This window comes from Lithobates pipiens, unplaced genomic scaffold, assembly GCF_037356315.1.
Source record: "Lithobates pipiens isolate NorthernLeopardFrog02 unplaced genomic scaffold, aLitPip1_a1.2 Scaffold_3, whole genome shotgun sequence".
Classification (NCBI taxonomy): Eukaryota; Metazoa; Chordata; class Amphibia; order Anura; family Ranidae; genus Lithobates; species Lithobates pipiens.
In genome coordinates, this window is record NW_027507790.1 from 204881495 (window position 1) to 204900764 (window position 19270).

Consider the following 19270-nt stretch of genomic DNA (forward strand, 5'->3'; position numbering starts at 1 on the left):
AGGGTAAAACCAGAGCTGCCAAGCTGGAGCTGGCTGACTGAGCCCTGCAAGGTGCACGTGAGAGGAGGTCAGTGACAGCGCCACCAGGCCAGTCTGATGGGGGGATCACTGATGTAAGGCGGGAGTCAATACAATAATGTAAGGGGACACTGATATAAAGGTCCCCTCCTATATTAGTAACCCCCCCCCCACCTTCCTGGCTTTCCCCTTTACATCAGAGTCTGCAGGATTCCCCCTTACAGTGGAAGGGGGAACTCTGGGGACCCTGTACGTGGAAATTCTGATGTAAAGAGGAACACAGTGTACCCTGATATAAGGTGGTCTCTGGTCACCAGAGCCCCCCACCCTTACATCAGAGTCCCCCCTTAGATCATGATCTGCAGCATTCCCCACTTACATAAGCATTCTCTTCCACTATAAGAAGGAATCCTGCAGACTCTGATGTAAGGGGGAACTCTGTGCTGGCTAGGTTATAATAATCTGACCTTTATGTAAAAGGACAAATATGTTTTTTGACTTGTGTTTAACTTAAACACATTGCTAATAGCACAAGCTATATGTTTATGTTTTGCACTTTTTAGCATGGAAAACTCATTTTAGGTACTTTTTACAGTGTCAGTAAAAAAAATACAGCTCTGTCAGTAAATTTTATGATTTTTGCCAGTAAAAAAATTGGTGGCGTTTGTAAATATTGGTGTCCTGCCAGTAAATTTAACTTCATGGGGTTTTCAACACTGGTTGCAACTACCAGTCTTATCTCAGCAATCTATCTTTCTGATACACGGTAACTCTTTGCCCTTGTACACACGGTCGGAGAATTCGTTGGAATGTGTCCTATCAGACCGTGTTGTCGGATAATCCGACTGTGTGTGGTATGCATCAGACTGATTCCGTCAGAAATATCCGTCGGACCCAATTTTCCAACTTGTTGGAAATATTTTCCAACAAACTGGTCTGATCGGACATACTCCGATCATGTGTAGAGAATTCCGATTGGACAAAGTGCCACGCATGCTCAGATCAAATTCCTACACCAAAGCTATTGGCTACTAGCCTGAATGTAGTCCCGTCGTAACGAAATAACGTCATCACATTCTGAATGATTGGATTTTCCCACAACTTGGTCCGACCGTGTGTATGCAACAGTTTCAGACACAATCCGTCGGACAAAATCCGTCGGACAAAATCCAACGGATTTGGTTGGCAGAATGTCCGACCGTGTGTACAGGGGCTTTCACAATTATCATGGTTGAATAATTTATAACTGTATAATCATTTATAAAAGTGTATACCAAAAATAATTGATTAAAAAAATGAGGCACAGAATGTCGATGATAGGATTTGGGTTATTGGTATTATCTTTTTATACCTTTTCTTTCATGCCACAAAGCATTATACAGTAGGGTTTACAGTGAATATATATAGCATTATACACATTGCAAAAGGGTATAAAGGACCTGCTTGTTACATCTTATTCACATATACATTAATGCACTGAGATAATGTATGCTAAATGTGGTGGTACACTGCAGTGCCATTCATTATGAATGGTACCCCAATGTACTTTTGCAACCCACCTGGGCTGCAGTTCACTATACTAGCCAAACTTGATGCAAATTTGTTGAATTGCAAAAGAGCAAGGATCCACGCTGGTGCTTGAATGATACTTCCTGGATTTGCATAATAAAGCAAAAAGTTATGTCTATAAAAACACAAAATGTTCATAAGTGCATGCAGAATGCATGTAATAACAGGCATCATAAATGCATGTTACTGCAATCGCTTATAGCCAGCATAAGGCATGTACACTATGATGCACTAAGGAGGGGTTGTCCTTAGTGCCCAAAATGCATAGGTCTGAAAGGGAAAAGTTCCTTAAAGCGAAGTTTGACCCAAAAGTGGAACTTACACTTTAAGTACTCCTGACCCCCTGACATGCCACATTTAGCATGTCATTTTTTTTGTGTGTGTGTGTGTGTGAGGGGGCTGGTACCTAGTTTTGACAGATACCCAGCTCCCACTTCCACTCATGGCGCTGCGGCATGGAGCGGAATTTCACCTCTCCCCCTCTCTCCCTGCAATCTTCTGGGACACGTCACAGTTCGCCGAAGATTGTCCGGCCATTCAAGAAGTGCAGTGTGACTCACGCATGTGCAGTGTGCATCCGACTGTGAAGCCGCAAGCTGTCACTGCTAGACACCCACACTTGGAATGCCGGTGCTGTGGAGAGAAAGGGGAGAGGAGTGAGGCTTCGGGCGGCTGCATCGCTGGACTGTGGGACAGGTGAGTGTCTGTTTATTAAAAGTCAGCAGCTACACTTTTAAATGGGTTGAACTCCACTTTAATGCAGAGCTAAAATCTCTCAATCAACATTAAAGTGGTAGTAAAGTCTGCTTTGTGATTCTTACCTACAGGTAAGCCTATAATAAGGCTTACCTGTAGGTAAAATGAATATTTCTTAAACGTGCACTGTTTAGGAGATATTCACCCTGCATGCAGTCGGTGACATCACCGATGCATGCTCCCTAAAAGTCAGGCATACTGTGCCAGACCTTAAGAGCTTCATGCCAGAACTGGGGGCTCCCGTACGTATGGCCGGAGCCTGTGAACCCGGAAGAAAGACCGGGGAAGGTGACAGCGCACAGCTGGAGGGCTTTGTTCTAAGCTAAGCATACTAGCACATTATGTAATTGCCTCATGCCTTGTACACACGGTCGGACATTCCGACCACAAATTCCATCGATTTTGTTCTAAACTGGTGTTGCATACACACGGTCTGACAAAGTTGTTGAAAAATCCGAACATGATGATGCTCGTTCGTTACGACGGGACTACGTTCAGGCTAGTAGCCAATAGCTTTGGTCTCGTAATTTGATCTGAGCATGCGTGGCACTTTGTCCGATTGGAATTCTCTACAAACGATCGGAAAAAGGCAGATCGGATTTTTGTGTCGGAAAGTTTGAGATCCTGGGTTCCGATAGAGCCCACATATGATCGACGATATAATCCGATCTGACCTTTTCCGTCTGAATTTCTGACCACGTGTAAAAGGCATTACAGGTGTAAACTGCTGCGGTTTACTACTGCTTTAATTATTTTGAATCCTTATGCTGCTAGCCTTGGTAAATAGATAGGAAGGTATATTATGTTTACTTGTTTTAAACTTCGTATTTTTAATTTCTTCAGTTGCATTCTGGATTCTGACCTAGGCTAAAATGATGTTATTCTTCCCAGAAGTGATTATTGGCATTTTTTGGGGGGAATATCTCAGCTAAGCACAACCTCTTGCCTGCATTTCTGATCTAAAGGCAGATGTATTCCAGGAAGTATGGATCATTTGCCCTTACTCAAGATGGTTGTAGCTAGAAATGCTGGGGGGGGTGATTTTCAAAGTGATTTCTCAACAAAATAAAGCATGGAGACATGAATGGATGGGTGAGCCGAAGAGGTGAACGAGAACCTCTGCAGTGGCTTCACATTATGAAGTAATTCATAATGAGCTAGTATGCTATGCATACTAGCTCATTATGCCTTTATCGTGCAGGTTTTTTTTTTTTTTTATTGTGTGGGTTTACAGCAACTTTAAGTTCTGCTTTAATTGCATCTGCTACACATTTTAAAATGACGTGATCTTAAGGAGCCCTAAGACCATCTGCTAACAACTTTATAAATCCAGCAGAGATTGTGCTCTGTAAGACGAGCAAAGACACTTGCATCTCCAATCAGGCCACATGGAAAGACTCCAAATGATGTGATTCCTCTGAGCACTCCATTGCAGATTAGTGGACCTCCAGCATCTCCCTGGAAAGAAATTACAAATATCAACATATCAGATAAGGCTGAAATATCTTGTGATACATGTAGTGCCTTGCCCTTAAAGTTAGGCTAAATGTTTATGGAAAATGCGCGTGTGCCGTAGACATTGGCGAACAGCTTTATTGTAAATATCTAATAAACCTCCACGGTTTAGGAGATATTTCCAGCACCTACAGGTAAGCCTTAATATAGGCTTAAGGCGTTCCTGTACTACTTGTCTCCGACTTCTAGGCGACTGGTACCCATTAATTTCAATGGAAGTCGCCTCCAAGTCAGATCTCCGTCTATACTGAGACGACTCTCACAGAATTATCAGCTCTTGAGAGGGAACTCCACGCCAAATTTATTTAAAAAATCTGGCGTGGGTTCCCCCTCCGGGGACATACCAGGCCCTTAGGTCTGGTATGGATTTTAAGGGTAACCCCCTACGCCAAAAAAACAGCGTGGGGGTCCCCCCCCAGATCAATACCAGACCTTATCCGAGCATGAAGCCTGGCCGGTCAGGAAGGGGGTGGGGACAAGCGAGCGCCCCCCCCCCTCCTGGACCATGCCGTGTGCCCTCAACATGGGGGAGTTGGTGCTTTGGAGAAGGGGGGTGCCCTGCGGCCTCCCCACTCCAAAGCACCTTGTCCCCATGTTGATGAGGACAAGAGCCTCTTCCCGACAACCCTGCCCCCCCCAGATCCCGGCCCCCCACCCTATGTGAATGAGTAAGGGGTACATCGTACCCTTACCCATTCACCTGGGGAAAAAATGTCAATAAAAAACACAACACAATTTTTTAAAAGAGGCCAGACACTGGGAGAAGAGGCCGAACAGAGCGGAGAAGTCGTCAGGAGACCCCCGACGTCGGAAGAAGACCCCTGGAGCTGCTTAATAAATGACTTTTAAAACTTGTGTTGTATTTTTTATTGACCTTTTTTCCCCAGGTGAATGTGTAGGGGTACAATGTACCCCTTACTCATTCACATAGGGTGGGGGGCCGGCATCTGGGGGCTCCCTTATTAAAGGGGGCTCCTGGATTTCGATAAGCCCCCCGCCCACAGACCCCGACAACCAACGGCCAGGGTTGTCGGGAAGAGGCCCTTGTCCTCATCAACATGGGGACAAGGTGTTTTGGGGTGGGTGGGGCCGCAGGGCGCCCCCCTTCCCCAAAGCATCAACCCCCCATGTTGAAGGCAAGCGGCCTGGTACGGTCCAGGAGGGGGGGGCGCTCGCTCGTCCCCACCCCCTTCCTGACCGCCCAGGCTTCGTGCTCGGATAAGGGTCTGGTATGGATCTGGGGGGGCCCCACGCCGTTTTTTCAGTGTAGGGCTTTCCCCTTAAAATCCATACCAGACCTAAGGCCCTGGTATGCTCCCAGAGGGGGAACTCACGCCCTTTTTAATTTTTTCAATTTGGTGTGGAGTTCCCCCTTGACAGCTAATTCTCTGATTGGCCATGGCAAAAGTCGCCTGGCCTGGGGCGACTTAAAGTCGTGTTGTAAGTCGCCCCAAGTCGTGTTGACAAGTCGTGTCCAAGTTGCCTCCAAAAGTCGCGTTGGAAGTCGTGTTGCCCCTGTGTGAACCGGCTCTTACGGATTGTTGAAGGTTATCTACAGACTATCATCACATCCTATCCTGCTGATTTGCACTTGGACACTTTTTCTCTCTCCCCCCTCCTGTTTTTGCACCTATTTTGCACAATTGAAGAGACTTTCATCCATTGTGATATTTGATGGACATTTTTTCTATTGCCTTTGTACTATTTTTCATGATATATGATTGCACTTTTCACATTGACATAGGATTTGTTTATCGTATTTGCACTTTATTTTTATATTTATGACATTTGTGATATATTTCTGCTTCACTTTACTACTTATATAAAGAGAGCGCAGGAGGGCACAGTACAGGGAGGCCAGGATGGAAGCGTATAGGGTGGGCAGGGGGCTACAGGGCACAGTGCAGGGTGGGCAGGAGGGCACATTACAGGACAGGCAAGAGGGCACAGTACAGGGAGGGCAGAAGAGCACAGTACAGAGAGGGCAGGAGAACACAGTGCAGGGTGGGCAGGTAGGAGGGTACAGTACAGGAAGGACACAGTACAGAGCAGGCAGAAGGATATAGTACAGGGAGAGCAGGAGGGGGGGGGGTGACACAGGGAGGGCAGGCAGTAGGGCACATTACAGTGAGGGCAGGAGAGCACAGCACAGGGTGGACAAGATGGCGCAAAACAGGCAGGAGGGCACATCACAGGGGTCACTGTTGGCAGTGCACTAGGCAGAGCTCTTTCGCAGTACGGGGCGGACACTATATGATGGCCGGACTGAATATGCCAGAATATGCCAGAACACTGGCAAACATCAAGGGTGGTGGAAGACTTGGAAGGGGGGAGGGCTTAGAATGGGGGTTGTGCCCATCCCAGCACCCCCTAGATCCAAGCATGATTTTACCACTGCTGCTTGTGTTGGTGGGATGTTTACTGCTTCGATCCCCGCTGACTCTCCTCTCCTATTCATCCCCTGTGATTGGAGCAGTACAGATACCACCCACACAGTAGTAACATGCTCTGCCTCAGGGGGTTCCTCCTTGAAACCTGCAAAGCGCTAGAGGAGTGGTTGGAGAAATGCAGAGGGCCCCCCAAGTACCTGATTCTGAGGGTACTTGACGTGAATGCAGAACTGTCCACAACATGAGGTGGAAATTGGGAATCTCTGGGGGGAGGGGAAGAAAAGAGACACCCAAAGCTGTCGGCCACATGAAAAAGCAAAAGTGCACACTGCCTGTGAAAAGCTGAGCTTGATGCAACCCCAAAAGCACCTGTCCCCATGTTGATGAGGGGCCTCATAAGAACTATCAGAAGAAGAGAAGCGTCACACAGCGGCCCGAGAAGGAAGCGAGGAAGAAGAGACGCCGTGGAGGAAGATGCTGGACGAGAATACCGGAGCAAGAAGAAGATCGGAGGAAGAAGAAGATGGAGGAAGAAACCGAAGGATGAAGGAAAGAAGAAGGAAGAAGACCAGAAGATGAAAGAAGAAGACTTTAATAAAGGAATTGTCAAAAACTGTCTCTTGTAATTTTTAACACTTTTGTCACTTTTTTGGTGAAATGGTAGGGATACTTTTGGTCAAATGGTAGGGATACTTACCATTTCACAGAGGGGGGAGGCCAGGATCTGGGGGTCCCCTTGTTAAAGGGGGCTTCTAGATTTCGATAAGCCTGCTTCCCAAAGACCCCCCACAACCACCGCCCAGCATCTTCCTCCACGGCGTCTCTTCTTCCTCGCTTCCTTCTCAGGCCACTGTGTGACACTTCTCTTTTTCTGATAGTTCTTATATAATGGAGGGCGGGGCCACCCGGTGTCAGAAGAAGAGAAGTGTTACACAGCGGGAGCCTCCCATTGCATGGAGCGGCCCGAAAAGGAAGCGAGAAAAAAGAGACGCAGTGGAGGAAGATGCCGGACAAGAACACTGGAGCTTCCAGATTCCGATACGTCCCCTGCCCGCAGACCCCCACAACCACCGGCCAGGGTTGTGGGGATGAGGCCCTTGTCCTCATCAACATGGGTACAAGGTGCTTTTGGGGGTACCCCAAAGCATCCTCCCAATGTTGAGGGCATTTGGCTTGGTACGGTTCAGAAGGGGGGGTGCTCTCTCATACCCCCTCTTTTCCTGCGGCCTGCCAGGTTGTATGCTCAGATAAGGGTATGGATTTTGAGAGGGACCTCCATGCCATTTTTTTTGGTGCAGGGTTCCCCTTAAAATCCACGCTAGACCTGAAGGGTCTGGTATGGATTTTGAGGGGGACCCCCACACCATTTTTTTTTGATGCAGGGTTCCCCTTAAAATCCATGCTAGACCTGAAGGGTCTAGTATGGATTTTGAGTGGGACCCCCACGCCATTTTTTTTGGTGCAGGGTTCCCCTTAAAATCCATGCCAGACCTGAAGGACCTGGTATGGATTTTGAGGGGGACCCCCACGCCATTTTTTTGTTTGGCACGGGGTTCCCCTTAATATCCATACCAGGCCTGAAGGGCCTGGTATGGAATTTCGGGGGACCCCCACGCATATCTTTTTCTTAATGCTAACATGACCTGTGTGCAAATAGCCTTAAAAAAAAAAACCCATAAAAGTGAACCAGTGCAAACAAAAAAAAAGTCAAGTTGAGAGGTGTGCCTATTCAACTTATGCAAATGAATCTACGTGGCTTGACATTTACTACGATTTTTCCGGCGCAGTGAACCAAAGCATTTGAACGTGCGCAAATGCCGCATGCGCATGCGCAGTGCATAAATTGACCTCAAGCAGTTCAAAGTGTATTTGCAGGAGCAGCAAGCTTGCTCAGAGAAAGTTACTTTTCAATTCTATTTCGGGCATATTTGTTACTTGGACAGTTATAACTATACTTCCTCACATCACCCACATCACCCCCATAATATTGGCACTTCCACCTTCTTTTAATTCTGAGTTGAATAATGCGTGCACCATGTCTATAGCGGTGGACCGATCACCGCCTCCCATGCACCGGCATGTTAATAGTAAATGGGGAATTGCGCTATGTTACAGGCGCAAATGCTTTGTGAATACGAAAACGGCTGTTGAGCATCGGCGTGCGCCGCAACTCATGGCGCAAACCGTTTGCAAATCAGCTCCTATGTTTGCAGCGCTTTTTTTATTGTTATATTGTGTTAAATATTTTGCGCATATTGAACTGAAAGCTGCAGCGATATTACACAATACAATTGTATTTATTGTATTAATACTTCTGGGGTATTGTATGTATGTAGTGTTGAGTTGGGTTATTATAATAAAACAAATAATTACATTTACCCTGCAAACATCTTTCTTTTCACGTCCTACAATGGTACACAGCATTTCATTCGTTATTTGATATTTCTTTTTCCATTTTCTGCTACATTTCGTTCTGTTTAGAATTGTGACATTGACTTCCATTAACTTATCAGACAGTCTGCTATTTTCAATTCTTCCCCAGCCAGCAGTTTCACAGACTGTTCCATCTGCAACATCTTCATATGTCTTTGGCAGTATTGTGTAATTGACAATTTTTCCCAGCGTTGCCCTCTGTGCCAGCTGAAATGAATAAAAAAATAGATCTCTCCATTATAATGGTAAATCATACAATGAAGTTGCTATGTTTTTCTATAGAGCTGTGGTTTAATATGTGTACCTTAGGGGGTGACTCTACATGGTAAATTAAATGAATCAAACATCAATGATAGGTATTAATAGAAATTAAATTCCGGTGTAGCTTAGTGACCATTCACTGACCATGCTCAAATGCAGGTGTATGCACCTTTTAACTCCCATTTCCCACAACTCCCTGGGTACCAGAACACTACCAGGGATTAAAGGTTTTTCAGCTTTCCCCCTTCAGCAGCTCAGAGAGGACATACCTGATGAAGAGGTAGCTGGGCAAGTGGGGGTTCTCCACTGTCAGAACCAGTGTGTGAGCAACCAAATTGCATGCAGCTTCTCCAGAAGACCCGGATATGGTGGGGAGGTCCCTAATTGCTACCAGGGTTCTCCATTTCCAGTGGGTGACCCTTTGTCCTTGAGTCTTGAATCCCTCCGACTGTTAACTTGTGTTACGAAAGCTAACTTTGACTTGACTGAGAGGGATTTTGTTTGAGGATAATCACAATTAGCTGTGTTTTGAACTGTTTTATGAAAGTAGTGGATCTGAGCTAGACACTCTGTTGTTATAGGAGACTGTAGAGACTAAACTATGCATAAACTATGGGAGCAAGGAGGACAGTGTGAGTACTACAGCACGGTCAGGGACTTACAATGGGAGAGACTGCCACATGTAGCAGGTCTCTATGGAAGCCTAAATCTTCCTAACCTTGCCCTGAAAGATTTCTGGAGCAGTCAGGCATATTGGTGGAGAAGCAGCCATAGAGCTAGGAAGAGTGTCTACAGGGGAGTTGGAGGTAATCCAGGATGCCGTCTACAACATGGTGTGCTACTTTCAAAAGGGACTGATAGTTCCTAGCCCTTATGAGGCTTTTGCTTTTCTATTGGAGACTGTCAGTTGACAAGAGAAGAATCAATGGATGGACATAGAAAAGAAAAGGAATCAAAGTTGTACACAGGGAGGAAATTTTCCCTGGTTTTGTTCATCAAGCAGGGCATCCCATAATTCCTGTTCCCCATCTAAGTTATTACCCCTAATAAAACAAAAAACCCAAGACAAATACTGATCCTTGTGTCTGGAAAAAGTGTTGAGAATACTTGTTGCCTGACTGTGTAGGAATGGAGAACCCAGTCATCTGCAACCCCTACGGGTGTAGTGCTGCAGATACAGTGTCTTGAAAAAGTATTCACACCCCTTGAAATTTTCCACATTTTATGTTACAACCAAAAAAGTAAATGTATTTTATTGGGATTTTATGTGATAGGCCAAGAAAAGTGGCACATAATTGTGAAGTGGAAAGAAAATTATAAAAATAAATATGTGAAAAGTGTGGCGTGCATTTTTATTCAGCCCTCTTTACTCTGATACCTCTAACTAAAATCTAGTGGAACCAATTGAAGTCAGAAGTCACTTAAATAATACACCTAAGTACACCTGTGTGTAATTTCATCTCAGTATAAATACAGCTGTTCTGGTAAACCCTCATAGGGTTATTAGAGAACCTTAGTGAACAAATAGCATCATGAAGGCCAAGGAAAACACCAGACAGGTCAGGGATAAAGTTGTGGAGAAGTTTAAAGCAGGGTTAGGTTATAAAAAAAATATCCCAAGCTTTGAACACCTCACGGAGCACTGTTTAATCCATCACCCAAAAATGGAAAGAGTATGGAAGTGCTGTAAACCTACCAAGATATGGTCGTCCACCTAAACTAAAAGGCCGGGCAAGGAGAGCATTAATCAGAAAAGCAGCCAAGAGGAGCTGCAGAGATCCACAGCTCAGGTGGGACAATCTGTCCACAGGACAACTACTATTCGTGCACTCCACAAATCTGGCCTTTGTGGAAGAGGGGCAAGAAGAAAGACATTGTTGAAAGAAAGTCATGAGAAGTCCCATTTTCAGTTTGCGAGAAGCCATGTGGGGGAGCAAATGTGGAAGAAGGTGCTCTGGTCAGACCCAAATGTAACTTTTTGAGCTAAAAGAAAAACGCTATGTATGGTGGAAAACTGACACTGTACATCACCCTGAACACACCACCCCCACCGTGAAACATGGTGGTGGCAGCATCATGTTGCGGGGATGCTTTTCCTCAGCAGGGACAGTGAAGCTGGTCAGAATTGATGGGAAGATGGATGGAGCCAAATACAGGGCAATCTTGAAAGAAAACCTGTTAGAGTCTGCGAAAGACTTGAGACAGGGCAGAGGTTCACCTTCCAGCAAGACAAGATCCCTAAACATACAGCCAGTGCAACAATGGAATGGTTTAGATTAAAGCATATTTATGTGTAAGCCCTTGTACACACGGCCGGACATTCCGACAACAAAATCCGTCGGATTTTGTCTGACGGATTTTGTCCGAAACTTGTGTTGCATACACAGGGTCGGACGGAGTTGTCGGAAAATCCGATCGTGCGTAACGTGATGACGTTATTTCGTTACGACGGGACTACGTTCAGGCTAGTAGCCAATAGCTTTGGTCTAGGAATTTGATCTGAGCATGCGTGGCACTTTGTCCGATCGGAAATTCTGTACACACAATCGGACAAAGTCGGATCGGATCATGTAGTCGGAAAATGTTATAGCCCAGCTGGAAAACTTGGTCCGTCGGATACTCCAATGGAAATAGTCCAATGGAGCCCACACACTGTCGGATTATTTGACAACACGGTCCTATCGGACATTGTCCATCAGAATGTCCGACTGTGTGTACAAGGGCTTAGAATGGCCCAGTTAAAGTTCAGACCTAAATCCAATTGAGAATCTTTGGCAAGACTTGAAAATTACTGTTCACAGACACTCTCTAACCAATCAGACAGAGCTTGAGCTATTTTACAAGAAGAATGGGCAAAAATGTCACTTTCAAGATGTGCAAAACTGGTAGAGACATCCCAAAAAAGACTTATATTAGTGGTTCTACAAAGTATTGACCCAGGGTGGCTGAATACAAATGCACACTGCATTTTTGACATATCTCTTCTACTTCACTATTATTTGCCACTTTGTGTTGGTCTATCACATAAAATCCAATAAAAATACATTTTTGTTTTTGATTGTAACATGACAAAATGTGGAAAATTTCAAGGGGTATTAATACTTTAAGGCACTGTAGATAGATAGATAGATAGATAGATAGATAGATAGATAGATAGATAGATAGATAGATAGATAGATAGATAGATAGATCATACCTGCAAAAGCTGAATGTCATTCTGGAAGTTTTTCCTGTTGAAATGCTCATGTGTGATAGATCTTTTTACATCAATAATCTGTAAATGAGGTTTCCATTCTCTGTAATGTGCACCCAGGGTCACTGAGGTTTTATTTTCCATTCTGGAAACAAGAGGTTAGAAATATGAACTTCACATGTGATAGACGATAGTAAACCCAAGCATACGTTGTCTAAAAAAATAATATAGGTGGGCATAGGACAGGTATATTACTCTTTAAGCTATAGTCCACAAAAGCCAGGGCTTTTACAACTTGGAATGATGAAATGTAACAAGTTAAACATTAGCAATAGGCAACTCATAAGTCTAGTTGTTTTAACACAACACAAAGTATAATTCACACTGAATTTCATGCAAAAGAACCTGTTGTGGAAATTTGATTGTATAACATTTATGTGAACATTTTATTCTAGGATGTGTGCTTTATAGATTGTCATCTGTCTCCATGTGTCTGGTTTAATCGAGGAGCGCTCTAGCAGAGCGCACTTGGGTTAAATCGAGACTAGTGGTAAAAACGGTCAGTATGAAAACCTTCTTATGGGATTTGAGACATGTTCTCTGTGTCTGTGGATGTTTGTTGGTTTGTAGGTACCAAGCACAATGCGCTGGGCATCTTGCCTTCAAATGATTATGCGCATTAGAGAACCGAAGTCCACATAACGAGATAAACATATTATTTTATCTCTGTGTGGCTACGTTATCCCTTTTGGATACATATCTGCTTTAATAAGAGGACATTGGTATCTGCCTTGTTAATATACTTGTACCGTATATTGACAACACCAATAGCAATGTGCCCGCAGATTGTCTCAAGCCTGTAAGAACCAGTAGAATGAGCTTACCCGATACTGTTTACTTTGAAACACTATTGTCTGGGCTCCATGCTGACTAAAAGGGGGTGTGTGCACTTCCTCTTGTGAGTGCCCTCCCCTTTAATGTATGTCATTTCCTGTGATGTAATTTTCTGTACTAAGGAACTGCTTGCCTGTTGTGGGCCATCACTTCCTGTTTGTCATTCTTTTGTGATAATAAAAGGCCATGCTGGCTGGTGTGAGGGGCAGTCAGGCTGATGGAACTGAGAACGTAAGAAGGATGGTCATGTCTGTTCATTGGGATGAGTGTGTTGGAAGGTAAGCTAAAATATTATATCATTAAGACAGAAATGGGTGCTTATATGAGCACAGTAGATGTGGCTGTGTACATAGCATACAGCCAGATTTCTATTACAAACCCTCCTACACAATCCTTCTAAATATTTGTATTTTTGCACCTAAGCATGGATTTTGTACCCTAACGCAGCCAGTCTGACTGCTGATCAAATAAAGATGTTGTTATCCTATACATTATCCTGTGTCTATGAGTCCTGCAACCACTACTAGTTGCACCTCTTCTTTACAGATATGTTATCTTGCCAACAAAAAAAGAATACTTACAAAATACAATGAGCAGCAGTTAGAACCCAGTCATCTTTAATTAAAATGCCTCCACAGAATGATTTTCCAGAATGTACTATGGCCATGTAAGGTCTGGAGTGTGGATTTGCTTCTCTCCCTCCTACAATTCCAGAACAGACATCTAGACAAAATAGTTAATAATGAGCACCATTTATGAAGTGTGCACATGAAAGAGCCTGAGCTGCTCTTAGTACTCATAACCACAACTTCTATTATATAGACAACTCTACAGAAATAACAGACAGTTCAGATTTTATATGTACAGATACTTATGACAATGCTAGACTGTTCACAGCAATACTATAGTCTAATTGTGGAGATAGTATTGTAGTAGGCCTCTAATGCCCTGTACACACGACCGGTTTTCCCGTCAGATGGAGTTCTGATGATGGATGATGGAAATGACGGAGTTCCGACAGAATTTCGCTGAAAATGTCTTGTGTACACACGATCACACCAAAGTCCGATCGTCAAGAACACGGTGATGTACAACACGTACGACGGGACTAGAAAAAGGAAGTTTAGTAGCCAATAGCTTCCGTTTCGTACTTGCTTCAGAGCAGACGAGCGGTTTTCCCGATAGGAATTGATTCCATCGGAAATATTTATAGGTCCGTCAGAATTTTTGGAAAAAAAAGTCAGGTGAGGCATACACACGATCGGAATATACGATGAAAAGCTTCCGTCTAACTTTTTCTGTCGGACATTCCGCTCGTGTGTATGCCGCATTAATCTCGCTTGTAACTCACTTTTAACACCATGAAATTCCAAGTTTATACATGGTTTATGTATTAGCATTAAAGTGGAAGTAAACCCACTTTTTTAACTTTTACCTACAGGAAAGCCTATAATAAGGCTTACCTGTAGGTAAAAAAAATATCTCCTAAACCTGTACGGTTTAGGAGATATTCCCCTCGGTATGCGCCGCTGACTGCAGCGGCGCATGCGCACAAGGGGGTTCTCTCCGCGAAAATCCGGCAGCGCTCGTCCGTTCTAAGGTAAGTATTTCATAATGAGCTAGTATGCGGTGCATACTAGCTCATTATGCCTTTTGCTTTGCAGGTTTAAAAAAAAAAAAAAAAATGCGGGTTTACTACCGCTTTAAATGGTCATTTATAAATTACATAATAAAATATATGGGTCCACTGTCCTGCATCTTATTTGTGGTAGACCAGAGGTTGAAAACATATAAAGGTCTGGCAACTCGGTATAAAATTCAATCTTCTTTTTTTAGAAAAAAGAGGAGGTTCAATATACAAAAAAACAGAGGTGGCTCTATAGATGAGCCAGTTACTGGCTCATCTATAGAGCACATATGTATATGCAGGGCTGGTGCAAGGATCGTTGACACCCTAGGCGAAACCTAATTTTGTCGCCCCCCCCCCCCCCCCCCCCCCCGGCTGCGCACATGACTCCACCTTACCCTGCCCTTGCTACACATGACCTATCTGACCCCTACACTGACCCCTTGACACACTGACCTACCTGATAATTACCCCGACCTACCTGGCACCTACACTAACCCACCTGACACCTACACTGCCAATTACACTGACCATCACGCTGACACCTACACTGACCATCACGCTGACACCTACACTGACCATCACGCTGACACCTACACTGACCATCACGCTGACACCTACACTGACCATCACGCTGACACCTACACTGACACCTACACTGACACCTACACTGACACCTACACTGACACATACACTGACACATACACTGACACATACCCTGAAAACACATACACTGACACATCACACTGACACATCACACTGACACATCACACTGACACATCACACTGACACTGGCACATACACGTACACTGGCATGACATACACTGACACATACCCTGACATGACACATACCCTGACATGACACATACACTGACATGACACATACACTGACACATACCCTGACATGACACATACCCTGACATGACACATACACTGGCACTGACACATACACTGGCCATCATACTGACGCATACACTGACGCATACACTGACTATCACACTGACGCATACACTGACGCATACACTGACCATCACACTGATGCATACACTGACGCATACACTGACCATCACACTGACCATCACACTGACACATACACTGACCATCACACTGACCATCACACTGACGCATACACTAACCATCACACTGACCATCACACTGACCATCACACTGACCATCACACTGACCATCACACTGACACATACACTGACCATCACACTGACACATACACTGACCATCACACTGACGCATACACTGACCATCACACTGACACATACACTGACCATCACACTGACACATACACTGACCATCACACTGACCATCACACTGACACATACACTGACCATCACACTGACCATCACACTGACGCATACACTGACCATCACACTGACACATACACTGACACATACACTGACGCATACACTGACACATACACTGACCATCACACTGACCATCACACTGACACATACACTGACACATACACTGACACATACACTGACACATACACTGACGCATACACTGACCATCACACTGACCATCACACTGACCATCACACTGACCATCACACTGACACATACACTGACCATCACACTGACGCATACACTGACGCATACACTGACCATCACACTGACACATACACTGACACATACACTGACCATCACACTGACCATCACACTGACGCATACACTGACCATCACACTGACGCATACACTGACGCATACACTGACCATCACACTGACCATCACACTGACCATCACACTGACACATACACTGACCATCACACTGACCATCACACTGACACATACACTGACACATACACTGACCATCACACTGACCATCACACTGACCATCACACTGACGCATACACTGACCTTCACACTGACACATACACTGACCATCACACTGACACATACACTGACCATCACACTGACACATACACTGACCATCACACTGACACATACACTGACCATCACACTGACACATACACTGACCATCACACTGACACATACACTGACCATCACACTGACCATCACACTGACGCATACACTGACCATCACACTGACCATCACACTGACGCATACACTGACCATCACACTGACGCATACACTGACCATCACACTGACGCATACACTGACCTTCACACTGACGCATACACTGACCATCACACTGACGCATACACTGACCTTCACACTGACGCATACACTGACCATCACACTGACACATACACTGACCATCACACTGACACATACACTGACACTGACACATCACACTGACACATACACTTACACATACACTGGCACTGACACACATCGCACTGACACACATCGCACTGACACACATCACACTGACCTACCTGACTCCTACTTCCTGCATTACTCACACACAAACCCCCTCCATACAGCTCAATGTAGATCGGGGATGATCCATCCTCCTCGGCTCCTCCTTACCTCTGCTCTTTGATGCTGCCTTCAGGGACCATCATCCGGGCCTCTCCGACTCCTCCGCAGAATTTTTCAGGAGTCCACGCCACCCCCGTCCACCCGCTCCGCCGGGGCCACGCCAGCGCCATGCACCCGCTCCGCCTCCATCATATCCCCGCCGGGACCAGGCCAGCGCCGTCCACCCTCCTCCACGATGTCCCCGCCGGGCAGGAGGTCAGCTGACCGACGTCTCAATGCTCTCACCTCCGCCGAGCCCCGCCCCTTCGCTGCACTCACACAGACACACAGCGCCGCTCCAGAGGGACAGGCTGGAGCAAAGGAGTCCCGGAGTGGCGCTGTGAGATAAACACGTGTGAGCGCTCAGCGGGAAACATGGGGGATTGGTGGCGCCAGCGGCACACCACGGAGGGCGAGAGAACACTGGACAGAGGCCTTGGTTGCGCCCTAGGTGGTAGTGCGCCCTAGGCGGCTGCCTACTTCGCCTAGTGGTTGCGCCGGCCCTGTGTATATGTATATATGTATACAAGTATATGTAAAGGTAATACTTTTTTTATAGTTTTGGATAGATCTGAAAAGGGTAAGTCATGGGATTGCAGGCCACCCCACCCCAAAACCACAATAAACATTACATGTAAGAATAATCAGTGCCAGACAAGCATTTGGCAAGGAAATTGGCCATGGCACTTTATTGGTTTGTTAAAATAAAACAGAATACACATTTAACCACTTAAGGCCCGGGTCACGCACTTTTACGTCGGCAGAATGGCACGGACAGGTAACTAGACGTAAATATACGTCTCTTTAAATTTGCCGCCGTGTGCACCCCTGCCGCGAGTTCCGTGATCATGCCCACAGGACCCACGGACTCGATGTCCACCGGTGTCCTGTGATCGGGTTTCACGGAGCTGCAGAACAGGGGATGCCTGTGTAAACAAGCATCTCCCTGTTCTCCCTAGTGACAGGACACTGATCATCTGCTCCCTCTCATCGGGAGCAGCGATCAGTATCGTATCTCTCCCTAGGACACACTTAACCCCTTCTTAGCCACTAGTGGTTAACCCCTTCACTGCCAGTCATATTTACACAGTAATCAATGCATTTTTATAGCACTGATTGCTGTCTAAATGTGAATGGTCCCAAAATAGCGCCAAAAGTGTCCGATGTGTCTGAAATAATGTCGCAGTCACAATAAAAATCGCTGATCACTGCCATTACTAGTAAAAAAAAATATTAATAAAATGCCATAAAACTTTCCCTTATTTTGTAGACGCTATAACCAATGCGCAAACCAATCAATAAACGCTTATTGCGATTTTTTTTTACCAAAAATATGTAGAAGAATGTATACCGGCTTAAAATGAGGGGAAAAAAATGTATATATTTTTTTGGGGATATTTATTATAACAAAAAGTTAAAAATATTGCTTTTTTTTTCAAAATTGGCACTCCGTTTTTGTTTATAGCGCAAAAAATAAAAACTGCAGAGGTGATCAAATACCACCAAAAGAAAGCTCTACTTGTGGGAAAAAAAGGACCTCAATTTTGTTTGGGAGTCACTTGACTGCGCAATTGTCAGTTAAAGCGACTCAGTGGCGAATCGCAAAAAGTGCTGTGGTCTTTGGGCGGCCAAATGGTCTGGGGCTGAAGTGGTTAGATGAATTGTTCCACAAGTATTGAAATATAACATAACCAGATGCTTAGACAAAATGACTCAAGCACAAATATAATTTAATTAACAAGTCCCCCTTTGATTAAAGGTGACATACATACCACATAAAGAGCCTACAACAAGGGAGGGAGGGTGGGTGATTTGCTCGCTGTCCTGTGTTGTCGACCAACTGCAAAAAGATCCCAATAGATGGCTGCCTTTTATACTAAATTCCTGAATTCTGGAAAATTCTGAAAGGAACATGTGACTAATATACCAATTACCATTTACCTGAACAGGTAAGACAAATCTTAAAGGGGCAATAGCCCCAAAAACCTGGGGTCACCTCATCTGTGGGGGGAGCAGATGGGCAGTGGCTGCAAACCCATGACAGTGGGCCAACACTCTGTGGCCCGCTTTAAGGCCATCCTGAAAAATTTCTAAAGCCCCGTACACACGAGCGGACTTTTCAACATCCAAAGTCCGACGGAATGATTCCGTCAGACTATTCGATCGTGTGTGGGCTGCA

The 19270-nt window shown here is 45.0% G+C and overlaps 1 protein-coding gene across 1 annotated transcript in view; it reads right to left on the reverse strand.

Annotated features, from left to right (window-relative positions):
* Nucleotides 1–1335: 1335 nt before the first annotated feature.
* Nucleotides 1336–19270, reverse strand: part of LOC143940911 (mast cell protease 1A-like) — a 42214-nt gene continuing 24279 nt past the window's right edge. Inside the window, exons 2-5 of the mRNA XM_077462733.1 lie at nt 13611–13752; nt 12139–12280; nt 8628–8888; nt 1336–3801 (exon numbers count right to left, since the gene is read on the reverse strand). Coding sequence (XP_077318859.1) covers nt 3643–3801; nt 8628–8888; nt 12139–12280; nt 13611–13752 — 704 coding nt within the window. The 3' untranslated portion in view covers nt 1336–3642. The remainder of the gene's footprint in view (nt 3802–8627; nt 8889–12138; nt 12281–13610; nt 13753–19270) is intronic.